At 33.8% G+C, this 26,352-nt stretch overlaps 1 protein-coding gene across 4 annotated transcripts in view; it reads left to right on the plus strand.

Moving 5' to 3' along the window:
• Window positions 1-26,352, plus strand: part of LOC142982962 (multiple PDZ domain protein-like) — a 185,403-nt gene that overhangs the window by 75,027 nt on the left and 84,024 nt on the right. For all 4 annotated transcript variants that reach the window (XM_076129706.1, XM_076129708.1, XM_076129709.1 and 1 more), the window contains exons 17-24: window positions 1,315-1,406; window positions 6,579-8,053; window positions 18,253-18,400; window positions 18,793-18,906; window positions 19,254-19,379; window positions 20,434-20,547; window positions 21,763-21,936; window positions 22,552-22,642. In XM_076129706.1, the coding sequence (XP_075985821.1) occupies window positions 1,315-1,406; window positions 6,579-8,053; window positions 18,253-18,400; window positions 18,793-18,906; window positions 19,254-19,379; window positions 20,434-20,547; window positions 21,763-21,936; window positions 22,552-22,642 (2,334 nt within the window). The remainder of the gene's footprint in view (window positions 1-1,314; window positions 1,407-6,578; window positions 8,054-18,252; window positions 18,401-18,792; window positions 18,907-19,253; window positions 19,380-20,433; window positions 20,548-21,762; window positions 21,937-22,551; window positions 22,643-26,352) is intronic.

Consider the following 26,352-nt stretch of genomic DNA (forward strand, 5'->3'; position numbering starts at 1 on the left):
TATCAGTAGATAGTACGTTAATGACAACATACATTACATACATCACTTCAAAAAACATACATTATAATTTAGTACAGTCAGCATAATAACCCCATGTGCCTTAAAAGTGAAATGGAAGAAAATATTTTTTTAACTGTGTTGCCTTAAGTACATAAAAAGCTAGGTGATAGTCCCAAGACATTAAAGTTCCACTATTTCTTTAAGAAAAGTCTCTCGCAACTTTCAGAAACATACAAACAACGGACATGAAGTACAATTAAACAACTATTTGAATCACTCGGAACTCAAACCCACTTCTTTTGCGCGCAAATGTAGCGACGTAGCAACCTTAACTTCTCCGTTCAGTACCTCGATTCTCTACCACTATCGACAACCGGCTAGCTATCGAATTTTGACATTTAGAATGTACTGCCAAAATGTTTCCTACGACACCCGCCAGAGGCGCTGATCAGATTTTCATATAAAATTTCTCGATGACAGTTCGGTTGTCGGTAGTAGATAGTAGAAGAGAATCGAAGCACAGGCGGCAGCTCGCGCCACGACATACACAGAGAACTGAGACATAAGACCGTGGCGTTATCTATTACGCTTCTTTTTGAACAATTTCGCAGGCATTACCTAAAGCAAAGAAGGGGCCGCAGTCTGTCGGTCGCGGTCTTTTGTCGTACCTCCGCCTTTACGGTCGTCAGTTAAAAACTATTATATATAATATATAATTATATTTTTTTAACATGTTTTAATGCTGGCTTTACTTTCACACACACACACACACACACACACACACAAACTTATGTCATAGTATAGTAGCAGACGGTAGAGAATAGAGGGTACAGTATAGTGTTGTGTTATTGTGGCAAACAAAGTGTTGTGAATAATCAAAGGATTATTGTCATAGCGAAGGTTTGTAGCAAAAAATCGAAAAATGGGAAGAGAATATTTGATTCGACTGGTCACTTAAATTAATTTTCTGTATTACTGCTTAAATTGTTAAATGGGCCTATATTCAAAACTTATATTTTTGATCTACTAGTGGAAAATAGCACACAATTGTATTAGAATTTAAAGCCTTTTATTTTCTAAACAATTCTAAACTAAACCATTATTATCTAATTTTTTTTTGTTGATTACAGACTCTTTATTCCATAAATTTTAAACAATAATAATTCAAACTTTACATTAAATTAATACATTAAAGAATAATTTTATATGTACGAAATATTATATTATATTATCTAAATACACTATCAGTTAATCAACAACAAAACAATATTTTTCGAGTTTCATGTATTTAGTAATATATTTTCCTTGTTCCAGGCATAGTAACGATCGGAATAGCGAAGCCTCTCCCCTGTAGTACCGTGGTCGGCGGAGAGAGGGCCAACGGACCCAGCATGCAGAGTAGTCAGGTAATTACTAGATATTTATTATAGCATAGATATAAGTTATTAATTAATATTTGTAGAAGTAAGGGTCGCCTTGTGACTTCGTTTTTATTAAAGAACAATATGTTTTTTGATCCCTCATTTTTTTATTTTACATTAGATTAATTAACGAAGTTTATAAAAATATATGAAAAAAAAAATAGTAACATATTGAGTGAAAATTTCTAAACGTAATTGCTCGTTTTTTTAAATAAAAATAATATAGAAGGATAATTACTTAAAAAGGAGTCACAAGGATTTTTAAAAAATATTTATCATTAAATATAACTTTAATTACTCAAAGTATATAAAATATAATAAATAGAAAATAAAAATATACTTTTGTATTTTGGTCGAAATGCCAATTTATACAAAATAATTATAAAATTGAATAAATTACAGTTTTTTTTTACTCTTTCTTTGTAAAAAAAGCGAAAAAACTATATTTAGTGGTTAGAAGTGCTGTGATATTGTACACTGAGGGAAATAAACAGTAAGTTTGATTTATATATTAAAGCTTGTTGCGCTTAGAGCAGTACCTGTCTTAAGCATGCATTCACAGTTTGTTATATTTCCAATATTTACTTGTACAATAAAGGGAATTAAGACCGCTCTAAGATTATCTAGTTATTTTAGCTTTAGACTTGGAAATTTGGTTCAAAATCGAATATTTCCCTTTAGTGTACAATATTTTTTTTGCATGCTTTACTTTAAAATGTAGCTATTAGTATAAGAACGTTGATAATTCAGTAGTTCTTTAAATCACAATGCTAACATTTTCATATAGTCATATTAAAAATCCACCAAAAAAAAATACAAGCAAAATCATGTTTGTTTTACTTCACCTAGTCATTTAAAAACAATACTTATTTATCGCTTTAACCGCAACATTCTTCATTAAATTAATTTTTATATTCACTTTATATTCATTTTTTATTATTTATTTTGTATTATTATTCACTTAGCCAAAATTCAGATATACCTATTTCATTATTTTACCGCAACACAACCAAAAACTAAAATACCAATATTTTCTTTTCAGAAATTGGAATACTTCACCAAAATCCTTCGTCTAATAACACATTTACACCGGGACATTATGGAATTACAAGTGCATTGTCGTCAAGACGTCACTCACGTACCCTTCAGAGTACGTCCGAATGTAGAGCCGAGTTTACGATGAGAGAGAAAGAGAGGGATATAGGTGAAGGTGTGGGATGGAAAATATCAAGAGGAGACTAATATTTTATTAAGAAATTGTGATGGGAATTCTGATATGCAAAATTGAGTAAGAAAATATTAGAAATGAGGAGATATCACTTACATACATGTGGCAAGCGTAAAAACGTAATAGTCGGGAAAGCAAGCGGTCTTCAATTGAACAGTATATTTAAAAAAAAAATATTTCGAATCCGAAATTTTGAAAAAACAATAGCCTGGCTTTTACTTGCAAAATCACTCAACGTCGTTTAATTTTTATAAAGGTTTTGTTTCATAGTAACGGAATTCTTTAACTATGTTAAAAGTGACTCACTTATAAAATACAATGTATGTATACATAATGGATGTATGAAATTTTAAAAAATGTAACTAAATTTTAACTCGCAATGGAAAGCAATGTTGTAAAACTTTTGATGAGTAAAGCTCTATTTATGATGAATGATAATAGCTTTTTGATGTGCTTTTTTGGATAAAATTGTCAAGTGATACGCTCATTGTCGAGTCGTGCAAATTATTAAAAAGTAGGAATATATTTCTTGAGGGCGAAAGGCCCACACTTGGCCATCGTGGTGGACTCAAAGCCTAACCCCTCAGTTTGGGAAAAGACACTTGCCCAGCCGTGGGATAGAAATGGGTTTAAAAATCTTAGAAGTATGGCTATTGGATTTATATGATTGTATTTGAGAAGGTATAAAATAATATTATTTATTGAATAAAATTTTACGAGTACACAAATTGTAATGAAAAAAATATCACTAAAAGCTTTGAAAATAAAATTAAGGTAATGCTTAAAAGAGACGTCCACTTTTTGAATATTGATGAGCTTATAATAATTTACCTGCTTTGTCGAAATTTTATTGAGTAAGTGCTGTATTCAAAAACACTTCATTTCAATCCTACAAAACCGAATTTTGATAGAATTTTAGTTGAATTTTGATCAAGGCGGAGATAATTAAAAATATGTTTTGAGATTTTTCTTTGATCTCTGCCTACCCCTTTGGGAAAAATACGTGATGTTATATATATTATGTATGTTTTTACATAGGCAGTTTATCCTCAAATTTTAAATTTCTTCTTTCTTGCTTGAATTGACGCTTGAAATGTTAGATATAAAATATTAGTCATAAAATAAATGCGAAAGAACTAAACACAATAAGTAAATAGTATAAAAACGTTATATAAAGTAGGATCTCATTACTATAATGTTGCCAGTAGAGAATTTTATGCCCCAATTTTAAATGTGTAGAAATTTATGTGTTTTTAATGTCTTAGCCTTAGAATGCCAAAGAATTTTCTAGTCTATTTTATCCTACTTGTGATACAATTTAGTTTAATTTATGCCCCAAATTTTGAAAAATACATCGCACCCTTAAAAATATTCAGGCCTAAGTCAACATTTCTGAAAATTTTGATATGAAAATATGGAAACTATCAAAATTATATTTCTATTATTATCTATCGGTTTGCGTAGACAGAGAGAGAAACAATAATAATGACTCAGAAAATGTATTTGCCTCTTTCCCTCGACCCGCGCGTATACATTTATTCCATCAAAGATCAAATCTTGTAAAATTTCATATTTATAATTCAAAAAGCATGCATTTTATTCCAGCAATAAGTCAGAATTTAGAATCTTTAAACGCCATTGCCCAAAAACTTTATCGTATTATGCCTCTATATTATTAAGGGTGCGACAAGCTCAATATTCCAAATTATTTTGAGCCCAAAAAAATATTGTGATCATAGATATTGATGTCTATTTACATAATGGTTGTGTAGTTGCGAAATATAGTATATTATATAGTTATATATGTGTTAGCTGTCAATTCGGATATGTGATAGTATAGATCTAGTCACTGTTTCATATTATTACAAGTCATTGCATAATCATTTGAAATTTCGTCCATAGGTAATATGAAAAGTAAAAGAAATTATAAGAGATTATTGACAAATTAGAAAAAATATTAACAAGAAACAAAAAACAAATGACAAAATATATATTATAAATTACAATTATCAGGAAATATTCAAACAATTCTAAGGAAAATTTGCTCTTGAACAAGATATTTTTTTAAATTTTGCTCCCCCATATTTTTAAATGTTTTATAAACTATCAACAAGTATTTGAAATCTTCAAAGCATCTTCTTTCAACGCATGTTTTTGAGAAAAAACATGTTGTGCGGACCCCACTACGTGGGATAAGGTCACTAAAAGAAACTCAAAAACTCGCTATTGTTCGTGAGAAGGAACAGCAATAAACTCACGGAAAGAGATTTGGCTGATGTTTTTTACAACTACCGCCCTGCCTAGCGTCAACCCCTATTTAAAAACCTTGACCTAAAGTATCTGGCTATAAACGGGAAAAAATGTAATGGCTCTTGTAAATCATATCTTTGCTTTCTTTATAAGAAATATCAAACAAAATCTCGATGTAAAATATGCAATTAAACAGTCAATTTTCAAGGAATTTAAACTATCTGCTTTGCTTTGACTGTAACTTAAGTCATTTACCTACAGGTAATTTATAACATATCATAGTTATAAGAATCGCAAATTAATTTATGTAAATATAAGTGTATTTTAATAAAAATATATAAATTTATTATAATTTAAAACAAAAAAGACTGTATAGTGTTTTATTTTAATTTTTCGGATATTTTTTCGGATTTTAGACGTTTTTTTAAATGTCGAGTTTCGTGTTATTGTCTGCTACTTTGTAGGATTATTTGAATGTGTATATTTTTGTTATAAATGAGGTTAAATGTATTTGTATGTTGTGATCATAATGAGAAGTTATTATAACGATTGATTCATCTTTTGATCATAAATGCTTTGATCTTATTTCAAACACAAACGACTATTTATAAATAGAAACCTATTATTTAGGCTGCGAGTAAAAATTTTTTGTGTAGGTATTTTTTTTTGTTCCTCTGTTGATGTAAGAGGTCGTGGGTTCAATTACTACAAGCAATGACTGCAAAGCCAACAATTACCTATATTTTTACACTTATTAAATACATAATTTGTTTAATACACTTATTGAGGGCATTCAAAGATCCCAACTCGCACTTGGCCAGCGTGGCGAACTTAAGGCCTAACCCCTCGTTTGGGAGGAGAGCCTTGCCCAACAGTGGGACAGAAACGGGTTACAAAAATGTGACAAAAAGATTTTTCATAGACATTCTACTAATATTATAAATCCAAATATTTGTGAATATGTATGTATGGATGTTTGTTACTCTTTCACGCAAATACTACTCATCCGATTACGATGAAATTTAGTATGTAGGTAGCTGAAAACCCAGAATAACACATAGGTTACTTTTTATTGTGGAATTTTCGAGGGATCGGGATTTATACGGGAAGGGTTTCCACGCGGACGAAGTTGCGGGCGGCCTCTAGTTTATAATAACTTCTCATAATCACAAAAAACTTCAAATCTCCATATTATTGTTTATAGTTAATGTGCGTTGCTTACGTCCGTGTTAAATGTACGCTTTGTGTCAGCTAAATATAAGAATATTGCACATTATTGTGTGTTTTATTTAAACAACCTCAAATAGATCGCGTGGGGTGTGGGATGTTCCATTCCATGATTTATAGCTGTGTTGTAGTGGTTAATAGAAATCAGACTATTCGTAAAATGCCTAGTTTTGAAAATATTGTGCGTATTTGATTGAAAATAAAACAAATTTGATGAATTGTCGTGCTAGTGGGTTAAAATTTGGCATTTTGATTTTGCTTAACAGTTTACTTTTTCGAATTTAAAATATTAATTTAAGTTCATTAAACTAGCTAACTAAAGCAGAACAATTTCATAGTAATTATTTTTGAATAAACAAAATTAAATAATTATAGAAATAACGTTTTGTCAAACTTTGGATGAAACCCTTTTATTATTCTGCGATCCTTTACAATATGTATATTTTTCACAGGAATGCATAAACTCACTCGCCTCAGACGACCACACCGGTATGGATTCCTTCCACGAATGTCTTCAGGAATACGGCGAAGGTCTAGAAGTAGTACAAATATGCCTCGAACCTGAAGAAGCCTCCATCAAAGATGAAGAACTATCAGCTCTCGGAGACCTTAGTTTTGATGACTACAAGAGAATAAAGAAAGAAATCATCATCGAAGACCCTAAAGAAATCAAAGTCAATGGAGTCACGGAAATGAAGTCTTCAAAGTCTGATGACTCTTTAGATGATCATGATGATGACATGACAATCACTGAGGATGATATTCTTGTAGCCCCGAGAGAACTACCTGACACTAGAAGTAAATCAGCTGATAGGAAAGACGGGGACGGAGACAAGTGTCTATCTAAACAACAGAGCAAGGAAATATCAACCTCTGACGAAATGGTCTTCGCTGTCACTCCAACAGGACTAGAAAGAATCAGCTTCGATAAGTACTGGAAAGACAACGATGTCAAAATAGACAGTCAATTAGAAAAAGTCAAAAGTGATGAGAGCTGGAAAGAATGTCTCAACTCCCCTATAGATGATACAGTCAGTTTCTACGACGCTACTACAAGGATCTCTGTCCAAGAAGAAAACAACTCACTACTGTACATAGATCACGAGATCGACGGCTACGAAACATGTCTGGACGAAGATTCGTCATCACAAAAGTGTAATTTAAAAAGCGATCGTAAAATGAACGGGGATACTGAGATCAAAGAGATTAGTAAACAAGAAAAAATAGCTTTTAAAAACAAAGACAACGATGTAAGTGCCAAAATAGTGAGCGTGGAATCTCCTGAACATACGGGTGGCGATGACGAGTCGTACGGCCACCCGTACGTGCAGGAACACATTATAAAACAGATGAAATCACTCCGAATAGAGCCGTTGAACATAAATATTTGTACGAAGAAGAAAAAACGCAGTCCAACGAAACCGTCCAAGCATGAGAGTCCGAGGATTCAGTGCGTGGAATATTACAACGATCAAGCGGAATGCTTGAAGGAGATACGACAGAAGAAGCTCGAGGAAGAAGAGAAGAAACACAAAGAGGAACAGAAAAAGATTTTACAGATTAATTTGGCGACGATGGAGAAGAAAGTGCAGAAAGTGAAATTGAAACAGCAGGCAAGTGAGGACTCGACTGATGCTGAAACGAACTACGACCCGAGTTGTCACAAGTGCTTTTTGGAGAACTATGCTTACGCTATAACTCAAGCGTATATGGCAGAGGCGAATGCGTGTAAATATTGTGAAGTGATTAGAGAGATGTTGGAAGTGCCGAAGAACGCGAGTAGACGGGGTTCGGCTCCCGCGCTGGTGAACTTGGACAGTGGGTGTTCGGAGACTGATGACGAGGATCTGTTGATGGTGCCCGTGGTGAAGGACAGGAGGAAGTCTGCTGGGCCGCTGAAATTTCCTATGTCTTCCAGACGACCGAGGTTAGTGATCTTTAGTGTAATTGTTTATTTTGTATTAGGGGCCATAAAAGCAGTATGTAAACTCAAAGCCTAGTGATTAAGCAATCGTTTCATCACTTCATTATCGAGACAAAGTTTCTTTATTTAAGAATGTATTAGGAGTAATTAGGTTGCAGTGCAAGATATTTAAATTGATTAAAGGAAACAATAGCAACATTTCTGTTTTACTTCAAACTTTGTTAAATTAGCATAATAGAAAAATAGATTGCTGATTTCCCAAAAACTTAACTCCATTTTGATCTTTTTTCACATACCGTATTGTCAAAACAGTTAAACGTTTTTGATACCAATCGATTTTATTTTTAATATTTAGTCCTCCAAATTATATTATTATGTAGTTAAGAGTAAGTTTTCCACACACACATACATTTTAAGATGAAAGACACTTCATGAAATCTTTATATACTAACAAGACTATTATTATCTCATTACATTATTTACAAAACATATAAAACAAGCACGCATTGCACTCGTCATAGTTTTCAGGAGCACGTGACACTAATGCGATGAAACCTTACTTCAGCAGGCTTATGTCTATCTCTTTAAACTATACCGTTTATATACAAAACACAACCATATCTCAAAAAGAATAAAGTTCATTTTTATTTAAACATAACCGTCCTTAGTGATGTGACATTAACATCTGATGATAAACTATTATCGACCTTATTTTTATTAGAATAAAGTTAAATTTGCTTTGGCGATTTTAGTTCTAGTTTATGAAAAATGGATATGTGTCGTATTTTGTGGGGTGTAAGGTTCATTTTTCTTTGTGAATATTTGGGAAGGTTGTTCTTATAAATGTGTTTATACGAACTTCAAGTTCAAGTTGTCTAAGTCATTCGATTCACGTGATCTCAGGGACTATTGATATTGTTTCTCTTATTTCTGGGTGAGTGTTGTATTTTAAACCTTATATGTAAAGGAATAAGGGTCTTTGAATGGTAAGAATACTCAAAAGTATGACGTATGTGTTAATATTGGATAATATAAAGGAAAACATTGTTTTCAAAATCACGTTTGTAAATAAATTAAATTGCCTCAATAGCATTTTTGAAGTCTTGACAATGAGGACTACAGATTTGGATCCCGAAACAGGTAGTGTAGTTAATTTTCTGTGAAAGAGTCTTTATTTCAGCTATCTCCGATATACAATAAGCCTGTAGGTATTAGTCCATTAGTATTAGTGTTCCTCATTTTTAAATGATTAATTTGATATTCTTCCATCTTATTTCCAGACCTCTTTGTCCCACTGTTGGGCAAAAGCCTCCGCTTTTCCTTCAACAATTTCCTATAGTGAGCAATTTTCCCCCAATATCTATTTTATAAAAAAAGCAGCTACATAAGGAACAGAAACACCACAATTAAAGAGTATACAAATTACTATTTTCTGAACATCGAAATCTTTAGTATCAACAATAAATAGCAAAAAACACAAGCAAACTCACCAACAAAAGCTAGCTAAGCGAATAAAAAAGGACAACTGAGATAGAATTACGTCGCATTAATTTGGCTAAGTGTATCCCACTCGAGGGAGTTCTAATGTAATGACTGTACCTGTGGGGAGTGAAAGTTTATCGTTCTATTAACATACTGTTGTAGGGAAGGTGGTTTAAATTCATTTTGTTAGTTCACAAGTAAGGAATATTGGAATATTTTTATAGATATGAAGCATGGAATTTGTTTATTAGCTGACTTTTCAACGTAAGTTTTGAATGCAAGGGTTTCTGGGCTTTCTTACTGGTTCTACCTTCTGAACTCGCGGTAAGTTCATAGTCTGTAATTTTGACAATCGTATTATGCGATTAATTTAAAATAATATGTGAAAGTTTTGCTTTGCTTTGCTTGTATTTAAGCCTTAGGTATTAAACTGCTGAACATAATAAATATTCAGCAATGCTTTGGTGTTTAATTCTTCATTAAAGAGATTTTAAAAAGCCTTAAAATCTAAATAATCTTTTGTTGGCGTATTACTACAGGCTGATTCCCTTGAAGGATTCAAAAGCTACATTATTTTATTATGGACTTATGGAATAAAGAAAAATATGTGTTAGTAGAGCAGTTAATATGCGAATTGTGTCATGAAATAATGAGTCACCTTACGAAACAAGTAGTAGTAAGTTTTCCTTTATAATCATAATAAGCCTAAAACAGACCACTGCTGGATATAAGCCCTTTTATATTGGACGCTACAGAAAATGGACCTTTTATCTAGCCCTTCAACATTTGACAAAAATAAATAAATATTTTACTAAAATTGCGAGGCAAAGTCACGGTCGAAACCTAGTTAATACGGCAATAAAAATCGCGTGATCGTTTATCTAGTTTATAATAAAGTAATATGAAGTAGTCTGTATAGAAAATTAATATAAAATAAAATCCTGGCCGAGGCTTATAAGGGATTAAAGAAAACAGTAGTGTTGCGACTTATTGTGTTTATGTGTGTCATTATCGATGTTGTCGATGTTTTTGAAGGATTATTGTAACACACAACTGGTTTTCGAAACATTAACACATTATTTTTTATGATATTTCACTGTCTTTGAAGACAAATTGACGTGTGATAGAACTCTAAGTTTAATGTGTGAGTGTATTCTTTATTTTACAACTATTTGTTTATTTTTACAATTGAAATAATATAATCAAAGCTATATTTGGACTATAACATAATTATTCTTTAGTTTCCAAAATCCTTTTGTTTTACAAAGATATCTAAAAGTGGAATATTTTAAAAAGCTGAAAGACAGCAAACTAATTTTCATATGTATTATGTATTGTGTATTTGATTTATCTAAAGAAATCAAATCCATATCATCTGATCCAATCTACTTGACTTTTGCACTACATGTAATTACAGAGTAAAAACAGGCTAATAGGTACTTGTAGTGGTCAAAAATATAACTTCATATATTAATTAATATAATTAGTGCAAAATAACTTTAAACATCATCAAACACACGTCATAATAACACAGAAATAGCAAAAATCCTTCAAAGGTCATTACCCTATATAAAACTGCAACAAATCATTAACTACATAACTCATGTTAGCAGGCACATAAGTAAAACTGTTACTTAAATAAATATACTAATGAGAGCACATCAATTCGTTGGCAGTGTGTTTACATCTTGCAATACAGTCGGTGGGAAATTAATGAGAATGCTGATGTTTAGTAAATGACTTCATGTCTATAAAACTTGTTTTTGTAGGTTAGATTTTTGAACTATTTGCTATATTCTAGTCATTTTGTTAATTTGAAATTTCAAGAAGATTCTAATAATTATTTTTTGGTTATTATTGATAAAAAGAAACAATCACATGTCAACACAGAAATACAATTATTCACTTTGTTTATTAAGTCATACTCAATCTGCCAAAAATCTTTACACCATGGTTTTGAGAATGAACAAATGAAACATCATTTGCTGACAATACACGTGGAATAAGAGATAACGTTTGAGTTGCATGGTACCCGTTACTTATAAATTACCTATCATTCTTGTCCCTCAAAAATCTATGCTTATAACCACAAAACAGAACATAACATAATAACATTTAAATAAAATAACTAATCTATTTATGTATCACATATTACAGCTTAATTTCAATTATCATTTGAATAACTCCTACAAATCGATCTTAAAACAAAAAACATTACTCTATCTCTGCTCCACTTAAAAATTCTATCGACAAAAACATCGACAAGTCCCGTCCCTATTAGAAAATTGTTAATACCCGTAATTGAGTTAGGCAGAGGCGACCTCATTGCTCCATTGTAGGTAGTTCGCCGGACAACGACTAACGTTCCTTTTACATACACTTTCGGCTTGGGTATTTTCGACTTTCGGCTTACGGCTTACGGCTTTCGGCTTCCAATCGTTCTGATAGACTTGGGATCTGGATATGTAGTGTTGGCTACTGTGCTGTTTGAGTTTATCGGTAAGTTCATATTTTTGGTGTACTTTAATGCAAAACACTTCAGTTAAGATGTAGAATAGCAGAAAATGATAATCATTAGCAATTTATTTGAAAAACTGAACACTATTTGAAATAAGATAATACAAATTAGGTTAGTGTAAAATCAAGGACTTCCAAGACAGGGGCTTCTTTTCTGTTCGAATACTTTTATATGTCATTCATTGAAAGTGAATAAGAAAATGGAAACAAGAATTTATAGATATGATAGTTTAATTAAAACTTTACAAATATTTTACTTGACTTATTTATCAGAGCATTTTACAGTAATGCTGTGTGATGCCGTCGATAGTACACTATCCATATAACACACTCCGAGTTACAAATTCAATTCCCGGGTCGGACAAAGTACTATTTTTTGTAGAATTTTATATTTCCACGGGTAATGGAGTATCGATGAGTCACTAATATATTTAATCACTCTGTCTACACCTTTTATTACAATTGCAATTTCATTGACTAAAAATAATACAGTTAGTTAGTTAGTTAAAATAGCGGTACTTTGGTACGGTGGTCTCTGCCTACCCCTATGGGAAAAGGCATGGTATTAAGTATGTACGTATGTATGTATTTTTGTATGTCTGTTTGTATGTTTGTAAAAATAACAGACACCTACATCTCTACCTATCCAAACACAACGTCATACCGGATACGCGTAGTATTTACTTAAACGCAATACACTTAAACAATAGCTGGTAGTTTGCATCAGTTATGAACACGCAAACGCTACGAGTGATCAGTCTTTACATGCGTGACTGTTTGTTTGTTTGTTTGTACTAAATTGTACGTAATTGTTATGTTGTCAGTGCCAGTTGCCAGTTGCGCTCACGTAAATGATCAGGCGGTTAAGCAAACCGTGGCGCGGTCAATCTGTAGATGGGTGAGCGTATAGTGGTATTTGAAATGAGAGTCTCTGTGTTTCGGAGAGCACGTAAATAGTAAATTCCGGTGGTTGTCAAAGCTATGTCAAAGGCCTATCGGGCGGCTTGTAGGTACAACTTTGACGCTAGGTTGACCACTAACCAAAAAGATAAGGGATTTTCTGTAACAGTACTAGAAAAGGGGGGACTCAAGGCCTGATTATCTCCTCGAATTAAGGAAGAACAACCTCGACCTACTCGCTGGCTTAGTACAGAGTTGAATAAAATATACAAAAATGTGAAAGAAACTATTTTTGACCGTATCTTTTGTTATACTCTTATGGAAAAACTGAAAATTTTATTATCATTTGAAGTATTCGACTTTTCGCAATACTATCATGTTTTCCTTATATACACTTTGAATATAGCAAAAAATCCTTCATCTTGACTCATGGCTATTTAGTTAATAATGTACTGTTCAGTTACATGCTTACAAATATTTGAAAACACTTAGTTTAACGGTGTCGTTAAAATAGATGATCTCTTTCAAGTCGATGTGTTGCGATGTGTTTATAAACTACACTCGTAAACAGCTCTGAGTTGTTTGGCGTTCTTTTAACATGTACTTTGTAAATATACCTCTACTATTACTATTTATATTTACAAGTACTTTGTAACCCATAAATAATTCCATAGCGCATTTATGTTTTGTCGAGTATCGAGAGTTTGACGTTTAAATTATACTTCAAACTTAGTTCCTACAAAGCCCGCCAGGGGCGCTGATTGGGTCTTCATACAAAATTTCTTAAAGGATTAATGCGCAATCGACAACCAGAGCCACTTTGGACAACAAATAATGTTTTATTTTGGACAACTCACACACGGTCATCTTATTCCAAACTAAGCAGAGCTTGTATTATGGTAACCAGATAACTGATAAACATACTTATATAATTCTTATAGCTATGCTGTTTGCTTTACTTTCTGGGAAATATAAGCTACTTTTAGTATCTATTAACATATGACGCGCCAACTTTTTAGTAACCAATTATACTATTATTAATATTGCAATACGATCAATATTTTTATGCACTTACATTGAAACTAGAATGCTGTTTTAAAGCTATTGCATCAATAATATCAGCGTTTTTAAATCTAAACAACATTTGTCACTAAAACTTCTACTAAACATTATACCCTATTTCACCTCATAGCTATCAAAACTGCAGCATCCATACTAACGAGATGACACGCTAGACTAAGCAGAAAACTACTGAACAATTAACATCAAAGTGGACCACATTTATATTGGGATGTTATGTAAACACTTTTATGTTTCAATAGGCTTTATATCAGTTAAATTACAACTGACTAGCCATATGATTCTGTTGTCGTAAAATTTGGCTAAACCCCTACTTGTGATATTATAAATGTGAAAGTAATTTTGTTTGTCAGTTTGTCTGTTACGCTTTCACGTCTACAGAACCGATTTTTATAAAATTTGGTGCAAAGAAAGATCTGACCTTAAGAAAAAATATAGGCTACTTTTGATTGCATAAAAAGGGGTAGAAAGTGTTAGAATTGGATGAATGTTTGGACTCAAGGGTCTAGCCTCAAAATCGTTATAGACCAACTGATAGATCTTCGCATTAAAAATACTTTTACGGGTCCCCTCGTATTTGTAATCTACTCTGTCAAAAAAGTATATTACTTTGTGCCGTATTTTGAATATGTAAAATCTTTAGTAGCAGATTTGCAGGTTGACTTTTAATTTTAATAAACAAAATAAACCGAAGTAGGTATCTTTTATTACCACTTTGAAAGTTTTCTTGACAAAATAATCAAACCCGCGAACTCCGTAGAACAGCGCCGTAATTACTCTTTTAACTTCAAATCAAATCATTCCCATCAATACAATTTCTCAGAGCACATGTTTTATCACGTGTCATCAGTTTTTCATCGATGTCTCTTGCGTTTATTCATGGAAGTAATTTCCTATACATTGTGATTGTTCTGTCATTTAGTAGTTAATTACATAGTGATATCTGAACAATTGATGCAATGATTCTGTTGAATTGTCATTATGATTAGATGCTCGATGTGGCAAGGAGAGAATTTTTAATTTTTTATCGGTGACTAAATTTTCATTTTAGAAACTAAATATTTAAGATCTTTTTCATCAAAAGGATGTGAAAATCTAGTGGGTATTTCCTTTCATAAAAAGTAAAGCAGTGATAGCCGTGTGGTCTAAACATTTGCCTTTCACGCTAGGCGTCGCGGGTTCGAAACCAAGGCAACACGCCTATGAATTTCCGAATATCTATACTAATATTATAAAGCTGAAGAGTTTGTTTGTTTGTTTGTTTGAACGCGCTAATCTAGGGAACCACTGGTCCGATTTGAAAAATTATTTCAGTGTTAGACAGCCCATTTATTGAGGAAGGCTATAGGCTATATATCATCAAGCTACGACCAATAGGAGCAGAGTACCAGTGAAAAATGTTACAAAAACGGGGAAAATTATGTGACGCAAGCGAAGTTGCGCGGGTCAGCTAGTGTTTAATAAAAATAATTCCAATATTTAGTACTAAGGGTATAAATATAAATACACGACGATTACAGAAATATCTCACTCAAGTAATGCAAAACTACGAACAAAATGTTTTACGGTTGTTATTATTTCATATAACTGTCGATATATAGTATCAGCTACATATCGACAGTCAACAGTGAGACCGCACCTCTCTATGATTGATTTTTCATGCACCTTGTACTGTCGCGTACAAACGCATTACAGTCATAGTTATTTATATAAATTAGGTGAAAACACAGGTTATCGTTATGATATTAACCTGAATACAAATGCATTTTGTATGTCATTAGTTATACAATAGTCTATTGAATTTATTGTTTTGTTTATTTATTAAATACATATTATCCGTATTAGTATTCAAAATTTCTCCTTTTGTTAAGCTTTTACGATTCAACCGCTGAACAGATTTTGCTGCAATGTAACGTTGTAGTTGAAGAGCTGTGGGTTAAAATAAGCGTCATTCTTTTCAAAATGTTATCAATACGAGGCCTAAAACCAAGGCGAGCTGTGAGCTATTTTTCATCAAAATTAGCCCATCGTTTTAGCATCAAAGAGCAACAAACAGCATACATCCTCACAAACTTTCGCATTTATAATATTGGTACGATTAGTTCCACTTTTGTGTACAACAGTATTTAGTAAAAAGTGTCAGACACTCAGGTGATGATTCCACTCTATTACATGTGACACGACGGTGCACTTTTAATATCACGCTCGATCGCGCCGAGCCGGCTTTTGTTCTCACTGGGTTTGTTTACTACTATACTGGAGTGTTTGATTGTAAAACTGGGGTTTTAGGTCACTTATAATGAGAGGAATATTTTTTAATAGCTACTACACTCGTATTAGTCAAAGCGTGATGTTATATAAATAAATAAAATAAATGTAACCCATTACTGTCCCACTGCAGGGCAAGGGTCTCCTCCCGTAATGAGGGAGGGGTTAGGCCTTGAGTCCACCACGCTGGCCAAGTGCGGGTTGGGGACTTTGCATGCCCTCAATAAATGTATTAAACAAATTTTAGGCATGCAAGGTTTCCTCACGATGTTTTCCTTCACCGTTGGAGCATGTGATAATTATTTCTAATACACACATAACTTCGAAAAGTCATTGGTGTGTTGCCTCGGATTCGAACCTGCGACCACTGGCGTGGGAGGTGTCAACTTATACCACTCGGCTATCACTGCTCGTGATGTTATATCTATACTAATATTATAAAGCTGAAGAGTTTGTTTGTTTGTTTGATTGTTTGTTTGTTTGTTTGTTTGAACGCGCTAATCTCAGTAACTACTGGTCCGATTTGAAAAATTCTTTCAGTGTTAGATAGTCCATTTATCGAGGAAGGCTATAGGCTATATATTATTACGCTACGACTAATAGGATTGGAGTAGCAACGAGAAATGTTACAAAAACGGGGAGAATTATGACGCATTCTCTCTTATGTGACGCAAGCGAAGTTGCGCGGGTCAGCTAGTACCTTATATCCTTCTTAAAAAAAGAGTCAATACAACACAAGGATTTTTTCAATTCGAACTTGTAGTTCCCGAGAAAAGCGTGTCCAAAACAAACAAACAAGTAAACGAATAAGCAAGCAAACAAATTCTTCAGATTTATATTATTAGTATGGATTTATTAGTGTTACTTTTGTGTACAACAGTATTTAGTAAACAGTGTCAGACACTCAGGTGATGATTCCACTCTGTTACGTGTGACACGACGGTGCACTTTTAATATCACGCTCGATTGCTCTGAGCCGGCTTTTGTTCTCACTGGGTTTGTTTACTGCAATACAATTTCAAACACCCCAGTTTGAAAAAGTGGGGGTTTTAGGTCACTAATTATAAAATATGAATGATTTTTCCTAAAAAAACGAGAAAAATTATGTTTTGCACACATTCAAAGTTTCATCGCGTAATTCAGTCGTTACGGGTATGATTTTTAAATAATAGTAACTTGTTTTGATAATGAGTTTTCAACTATATTGATACCTCAATAAACTTCATGACAGTCGGTACAGTAGTTTAGCTACGAAAGCGTAACAGACATACATATCATACATATACTTTCGCATTAGGATTGGGTTGGTGAAGAAAGATTGTATTTAATTAATTCGAGCCTCTAATTATGACTCTTACTCTTAAAATGTTTAGTAAATATTTATGTAGTTCTCAAATAAAGTAAATCGTATAGTTCCCTCAACAATACTGCTAAAAGACTAACCCATCTCTTGCTATAATGCAGGACGTGTGTCCGTGCAGTTCGCAATATAGACGTGCCACTTATTCAATTGTCGTTATTTATCGCTCCACACGAAGGATTGATACAGCGGCAAGATGACTGTTGTTTAACTCTATCTACACTCATACAGGTATTATTTAAAGTAACACTATATATTTTACTAAACGTGTTTGAAAGTGCAGGTTTCTAACGATAAGACAAAGTACTAAACTTAGTTTATACTTTGTTATAATAATTCAAGCTAAAAGAAGTGATTGTATTGTTATCCTAGATAGCAAAGTTTCGGGATAAAAATTCGTAGCACACCAAACAAAGCTGGACAGCTATTTAAACGAGAAAGAATGTCAAATCTAGTAGCACTTTACTCTCGCGGTAGACGACCACGTATTGTATTCGAATAAAGTTGGTAGAGTTTGCATTTGATCGCAAGTAGGGCTGTGTCTAATATTTTCGGTAAAAGACGTGTTTTTACAGTAATGTATTTTTTTATACAGTTTCGCACCACCATCCACGATGACAGTGACGGTATCATCAGAACGGCGCTCGGAGACGCTGGTGGCTCAGCGCTGGGGCTCCCCGCGGCAGGTCACCCTCAAGAGGTGTCCCGGAGCACCGCTGGGTGTCAGCATTGTTGGAGGAAAGGTAAACAAACATTGTCTTTGTGTCGTTCTTAAACGCGTTTGAGACCTTTTTTACGGCCATCAAGGATATATTGAAGAAATATACAAAGGTTACTATGAAAGTTAAGTTGAGAAAGACTACTGAGAATGAGCTCACTTTGCGTTTGATTTTAGAGCAGCTGTAAATGGAATGTACATTTATTACGACGTGATTAATCGTCAGTATAAATTCAAAACACGATTCAAATTATTAAAATTTTATCCATTTTCAAAATTGGATAATGACGTGGTTACAAGGAACATTTAAAGCATTCGCAAATTCGAAACATTTTGCAGTAAGAGAAGAGAAAAGCAGTCAAGAGATCAGATTTTTCTGAATGTGGATATTTCATGAAATGTATTTTTTTCTATCAGGTCGATATAATCTCCAATCGTGAAGGAGAAGATGGCGAAGAGAAGGCGATATTTGGAATCTTCATCAAAAATGTGGTACCAGACAGTCCTGCTGGCAACAGTGGACAGCTGCAAGTAAGTTCATTACGATTTATGATGTTTTGCCAACGTAGTGAGATATATTATGGAGTAAGAGAAAGTAGTCTTAACTAATAAAAACCTCTTTACAACTCTTTGACATCAACCATGAAAATTTAAATCTTAATCATAATTGTAATCATAATCGTAATCATAGTTATAAACGTAATCAAAATCATTATCATCACCACAATCACCATCAAGTTCAAATAGTTACAGGCTGCGGCACAGCTGTATCTTTTTTCTTAATAGTTCAAGCCATTTTCGACATTCTATAACTTCGTTGTGGATCTAACTCCTCTGGACTTAAACCTAGAAGCCTTACATTTGTATTTCTACTTCAGACAGGAGACAGAATCTTGGAGGTTGATGGCGCGTGCGTGAGATCTGCACAGCACGAGAGAGCGGTGCAGCTCATCAAGGCAGCTGGAGACACAGTTACACTCACTGTTCAGAGTCTACTTGCATGGGTTTGTATTGATTACACTACACTTCTTGACAACTGATCAAGGACATAGTGTGAATTCGTTGAAACAATTTTAATAGCCTATGTGTTTCTTGCAAGGTAAAAAGGTGTAGGTGTGCTATTTTCAGCCTTTCACTAGCTCTTCAAAAATCTGTAACGCAACTGCCTTCCTCCTCTTCGTCCTCGCTATTGTGGAATGGCCACGGGTAGACATTTAAAGTTATTTAAAAAAGGAATTCTTTCAAAATACGCTAGGGGCGCTACTCTGTTTTAAAAAACTTTCTCGATGGTTGCTCTTTTGTGAAGATTGCCTATCTGTACAGCAATTTTGCGTTTGGCCTTATTAAGCTAAATTAAATAATTTGATTGTTAATTAATAATTATTTAATGATTACTTAAGCTCTCGACAATATTGGTTCATTGAGATGTTTCCATTCTCTGCCTGAATTGTCGATACGTTTGCGATAAACCAGCGTACTAAAATTCTAATAACACATTCACGAGGTTTTATGAGACAGCTTTACCGTTTATTCGTGGTTTATTGACAAATTTAAGACCAATTCTCCCAAATACTGACGATTAATCCCAAAATTAACTGCATTTAGTAGACGGTACGGGACTAACCGAATACTTTAAGTAGAAAAACACTTTCTAAACAAAACCAAAACTTCGGACACTAACTGAGATAAAAAAAGTTGTCACTAAATTGGCGCAGTGTTTAAAGTGGTCACCTCGCCGCAATAACCAAAGCGCCGCGTGTGGCGGGTTCGAATTTCACCCGGAACAAATATTTGTGTGATGAGCACGAGTATTTGTTCTGAGCCTGGATGTTAATTTATCTAGTACGTATTTAGAAGTATATCAATATGTTTATCAGTTGCCTGGTAACCATAGTACAAGCTTTGTTTAGTTTGGAATGAGAAGACCATGTGTGAGTTGTCCAATGATATTTTTATCTGTAAGTTTAAATACTTTTGGACGTCCATAAATTATTAAAACAGTAATTACTCTCTTAAATTTCTCTGAACATCATAATAAACAGTTCCATTGTCTCTCAGAACACAGACTCTTCGGACGTGGAAGCGACATCACCTCCGGCGTCTCCCACACCCTCGGCGAGGAAGTCACCAGCTCCACCACCACCACAGAAGACTCCTCAGCATGAGATCAAGGTATTTTGACAATTTGATACTTCTGGTATAGAAAACATTTACGGGAACAGAAATACTAAAATGTACTCGCCTAACGTTTACACTAGCCGTAGTTGCAGGCTCTCTGGTGGGTTCAAAATTATAAAAGACAATAAGCCGCCCGCGACTTCGTCCGCATGGAAACCCTATTCCTCGGGAACTCCTGGGTGAAAAGTAGCCTATGTGTTATTTTAACTCTTCAGCTACCTATATACTAAAATTCATCGAAATGGATTCAGTAGTATTTGCGTGAAAGAGTAACACACTTTCATAAATACATACACGCTCACAAACTTTGGCATTTATAGTAGGATTAATTCCCCCAGGGGTCTTTGGTCACAGCTTTAGTGCCAGATCCAGAATACGTTTGTTTGCAGCATATTTTTTTTAGATAGAGTTTTTCGAATAAAATAAGAAGAAGAAAATTATACAAATCCATCAACTTTTACAATGTCAACTTGAATATTATATTCAGCAATATTTTTTATAATTCAAAGTCTTTCTTATGACTCCTTCTAACTATAACGGAGTCTATTCATCAAAATGCTATTCCACTTGCCAAATACCAGCAAAAAGTGCGTTAAATCATTAGTTCCCTCGTAAAATATGTACATTCATAATTTGTTATTGATATAAATCATGGCGTTCAGTCAAACACCAGTCAACACGTACAAATATATAAAATTAATGACTTCATGTCTTCCACACTTGTATATCAATCAGTTTGTGTTAGTCGTTGTGTATTTTTAGTATATAATCTTTTGTAGGTTTTTGTTCCTTTGTAGTGGATATATTATATTCTTCTACAAACATTCAGTCTGTTATATTCTGTTTCACTTCATTTGGAATTGTAAAATTATTTTAAAACCTGCTAATATAACCATTTGGTGGATTTGTGGGAGTGTTTTGAGAATTAAGATTTATTTGAGGGCAGTATCACAAACTTTTGCATCAAATATGTATATTTTCTTTTTGACGATAAAATATTTATTGTAGAAGTATTTTACGCAAGTTTTGCAAGGCAACTAAATAACCGACTTATGGCACATAAGTGATGTCAATTAACTTTTCAAAAAATATTATCACAGGGACGAATTCTTGCCTAGGTGCCAGCAACAGGCCAAAAAAGAGTCTACTTGCTTAGCCCACATAATATCTACCAGTAAGCCGTATCTTACCATCTCTTTCTCTCACCAGATAACAGTAACATCAGAAACAGACGTAGAAAAGGAAGCCGAGAGTGCGAGCGAGAAGCAAGACGAGAAAGAAACGCCGGCTGAACCCAAGCCGGTGTACTCCGACTCGGAGAGCAGTGATGAAGAAGATGAGAGGGAACTGCAGGGACGGACTTGTTCTGATAAAGGAGTTGAGGTAAGATATATAAGGCTATTGATAGATAAGAACTTGTTCTTCGACTACTACACACAATTTATTTTTTAAAACCGGTCGAATGCATGTTGCTCTTCATAAAGGTGTTTAAATTGCGTTTGTTGTATCATGAGAGCCCCACTTTTGTTTTAATGGCAGTAACAGAATTCATCTTATGTGAACAATTCGACTGTCTAGCTGCCACGGTACGGAACCCTAAAAGCGAACACATTTGTAATTTTTTAGAAGCAACCGGTTTGGTCTAACTGCCATGAATTTATTCACTTTATCCAACGTCGCAGAAGCTCAAATTTAATTACAATTAGAACTCCTTAATTGATGAATACCGTAATTTTTGACAATAATTGATTATTAAATACGTATTTCCAGAAAATTCATAAATATAACTTTCGCTAACAAAGTAATTTTTTGTGACCCAAATTGTTCCATTTGACAATGAAAATAGCGTTACTGTATAATATAAATATAAAAAAAATATATAAATTAGTACTTCAATTAATAATAATAATTTTAACACGAAAAAAGCAGAAAAAACATCATAAATAATCAATTTTAAGATACTTATGACCATTTTATGACTCCTCTATCTTACTTCAGATCGACCGTGCCTCAGCAGCCGCAGTGAAACGCACCAAAGAAGAGAAGGAAGCCGACCCAGAAGAAGAAGACGACTTCGGCTACACAACAAGTGAGTGGAAAGATACATTATTTACTATGTTCAACTTCTCTATATACTTAGTACATGTGTACTTTTATGCGTGTTTAATAGAACATAACCCTTAGGAAATTATTTGAGCGTGTCTGTCTCTGCTGAAAAATTGTGACCATTTTGTTGTCGCAAGAAAAAATATAAATATTGCTAGAATTTAAAAGGACTCATAAAGAAATGTACCCAAAAAATTGTGGCTTTAATCTTCTGGATGACAAGAATACCTGTATCATTTATTATAAAATTTTTCTTAATGTGAAGAAATTTTTATTATTTTTTTGATTTTAAGCAAAGGGATGTAAATGTATGGGTTTCTGTGTTAGTCTGGGATCATGGGTAAAGTTTTCTTCGAGTTATGGGGTCTATAACGTCAAACATGTTCGTTGACTCATTAATTCGTTTGGTAACGAGTATGTGAAACACTGGTATTGCAAACATACTATATTTATTAAGCACCTAATATATTCTTTTTCTTTATTTATTATTTTATTTTCGGAATACACAACATACGTACGGTATCACAATTTACGTAACCCTTATGCGGTATATTGATATCTTAAAATATTAGTCATCGCAGAAACATTTTCATTTTCATGAAAGGTAAATGAGTTTCAATTTAGTCCATCGAAATTTGATGGAAAAATTTCCAATTTCACCTAAAGCTAAAGTGATTAGTGAGCTAAATTGAAATTGTGTGTTCGAAACAATACACGTATTACCTACTTTTCTCTTTTGGTAGTATATTAAGGCTCACGGAAATACTTACAAAAGTATCCACATTTAATTGACTGCCTCCGTGGCACAGTCGCCACGCTGCTATTGCGTCGGAAGGTCGTGGGTTGATACCCACACGAAATTTGTGTCCGTTGCTTGTATGTTGGTATATATAAGTTTCCGCGACACAAGAGCACTTCTTAGTGCGGGAGTTGTCTAAAAAAAAGATCCTGGTAGTTATATGCTAGCATATTACAACGATTTTAAATACTTTTATACTAGCAATTTTTACACCGAAAGTGGTTAAAAAGGGCGGCCTGGGTTCCCTTAACACACGTCAAATTCGCTAGAGGTGGGACTACCCTCATCACGTATTACCTAAGACCATGATTTAGATGCGAATTCGTAAGGCGAATTTTACAATACGTCATACGCGTATGCCAATGACGCTTAGATGCAAAACTAAGCAGTATTTCAATATTCGTCTATAGAAGTTAGTACATGATTAATCACGATATTCATAGTGCAGTCGAAACAGGAAGCAGGTGATCTATTCATAGTGTGCCAGCTGATCGTAAACCGCGGGGTGTTGAATAAACCGCTTGTTATTACGTAAATAATGGTTATGTGAACAAGTGTGTGTTAGGGAATTTTGTATGGAAGGCTGAGAACAAGTTCATTGTGTGACTTTTTGTAGTGATTTCTTGACATTATGGCGGCCTCCATGGTGTAGTGGTTAAGGTGGTCGCCACGCCACTACCAGTGTGTCGTAAGGTCGTGGGTTTGACTGGGTTTTCATATGAAGTTACAGGTGGAGGCTATATATTTATAAAACCTTCGTTATTTAATATGATATGTGTTTTATAAAGTCAACAGTCACTGGTTGCTTTTTAGAGTTCCGTACTCTAAGGTTAAAAACGGAACCCTATTTGCTAAGCCTCCGCTGTCTGTCTGTTTCAAGGTTGTATCTCATAAACCCTAATAGCAAGAAAGCTGAAATTTTCACAAATGATGTATTTACGTTGTCGCTATCACACCAATACTAAAATATAAAAAAAATATAGGGTCCCATGCAATTGACGTGTCTTTTCGTATTCTTTTGGTACGCAACCCTTTGAGATCGAGTCCGTCTCGCACTTGGCTGGTTTTAAACCATTGTTTTTAGTTTTCCAAACACAATACATACAGATTTTTTAAAATTAATAATAACCAACCTATATTTTTCGCTTTTTTATAACCTACATTTATATTATTTTTAATCGCAGTAGTTTGTAGATTAATTAATTTAATTTTAACATTATAATGTATCTTTTCACCTGCTTGTAACACATAATTATTTAAGCACCTAATATTATGCTTTTTTACTGTAAATAGAATTTAGTGCTATAAAAAATATATTTTTTACAATTATTTGATTTTCATTGCATTTATTAGTGCCTTTCCTTATTTTTTATGTGCTACTAGCTTTTGCCCGCTGCTTCATTCAAGTAAATGCCTGCCTGATGAGAAACTGTGAAAAAGTAGTTATGAAAATCTCTTTTCTCCATGAATTTTGGAAAATCTTTTTAGTTCTCCTGATTGCTCTCGTGCACTCTCTAAAGCCTAACGCAAACTAGCGGAGGAACGGAAAATAAATTAATATAATATTATTTGTTCGATCTTTGTGTCCGTTGTTTATATGTTTGTAAAAGTCCCCGCGACACAAGAGCAATTCTTAATGAGGGAGTTGTCTTTTTTAGGATAATTTGGATATACCATTAGAGACGTCGCAATAACTATAGATAAAAGCTCCTGGCGTCTATCAATTAGAACGCGATGCAGATAACGTTATCAGATAGTGAGTCGTGCCAATAATCGATATTGTAGTGGAAACTTTTAGTTATTGCTATATAGTATATATAGTATAGCAACGAATTTTGTAGCTATATTGCATATTGTTATGTAGCAAGCATTTGCTTTGACGGCCTGTCCTTTGATGGGTGCGCAGATTGTAATAGATTCTTCACATATATTAGATTTTAAATCTAAATATATACAACTCAAAGGTGACTGACATACTGATCTATCTACGCACAGCGCAAACCACTGGACGGATAAGGCTGAAATGGTATGCAGGTAGATGTTATGACGTAGGCATCCGCTATGAAAGTATTTTGATAAATTCTACCCCCAAGGGAATAAAATTAAATATGTCGCAAACTACGCAGACGAAGTCGCGGCAAAAAACTAGTTCGCAATAAACCGAGATAAATTTGATGAAGTTCTCACTTCCGTAGCTTTTAACATTATTAGTAATTCTATGTGATTGTGGGTGTGTGATACATCTCTGCCTGTTTTCCTGGAACAGCAAGCGCGATGCTCTCATTAAAGTTTCGTGAATTTATTTCCATTAAACCATTAAACGTGTTCATGGAATTTCATATTAAATGAATTAAGAGTAGTAATGTAACGTCTGTTTTAGATCGTAGCTCGATTCTCTACACTACTCTACAGTCGATACTGTCAATTACTGAAAGTTTGACAGTTAAAATGTACTGTCAAAATAGTTCGACTGTCTTCGGCATGTTAAATTGTGGGTCCCGGTTGTCTTTTTACCAAAGATCTTTGACAGTCGTTAACAGTAGTCAGAAGCTTGAAAGTCTGACAACCAGTCTCATCGAGGGGTTTCGTGATATAAACGCATGTAACTGTGTTGTGGAGGCCCGATAGACAGTCTCTCCATGTAAAATACTGGTATTCAGCTGCATCCGGTGAGACTGGAAGCCGTATAAATAATAGTTAAAGGCGATATTAGGCAATAATAGGTAAAGGCTAGGCTAATTGACACAAAAATGTACATCAATCTGAAAAACAGACTGCATCAAACATCCTTACCTTTCATCTATAATTGAGTTACAATTAGTTCGAAGTAAACACACCTGTATACTGCATCTCTTTCTATTCCCTTCAAAAACTCGGACCTCTCACTCGACATA

Source organism: Anticarsia gemmatalis, chromosome 23, assembly GCF_050436995.1.
Source record: "Anticarsia gemmatalis isolate Benzon Research Colony breed Stoneville strain chromosome 23, ilAntGemm2 primary, whole genome shotgun sequence".
Classification (NCBI taxonomy): domain Eukaryota; kingdom Metazoa; phylum Arthropoda; class Insecta; order Lepidoptera; family Erebidae; genus Anticarsia; species Anticarsia gemmatalis.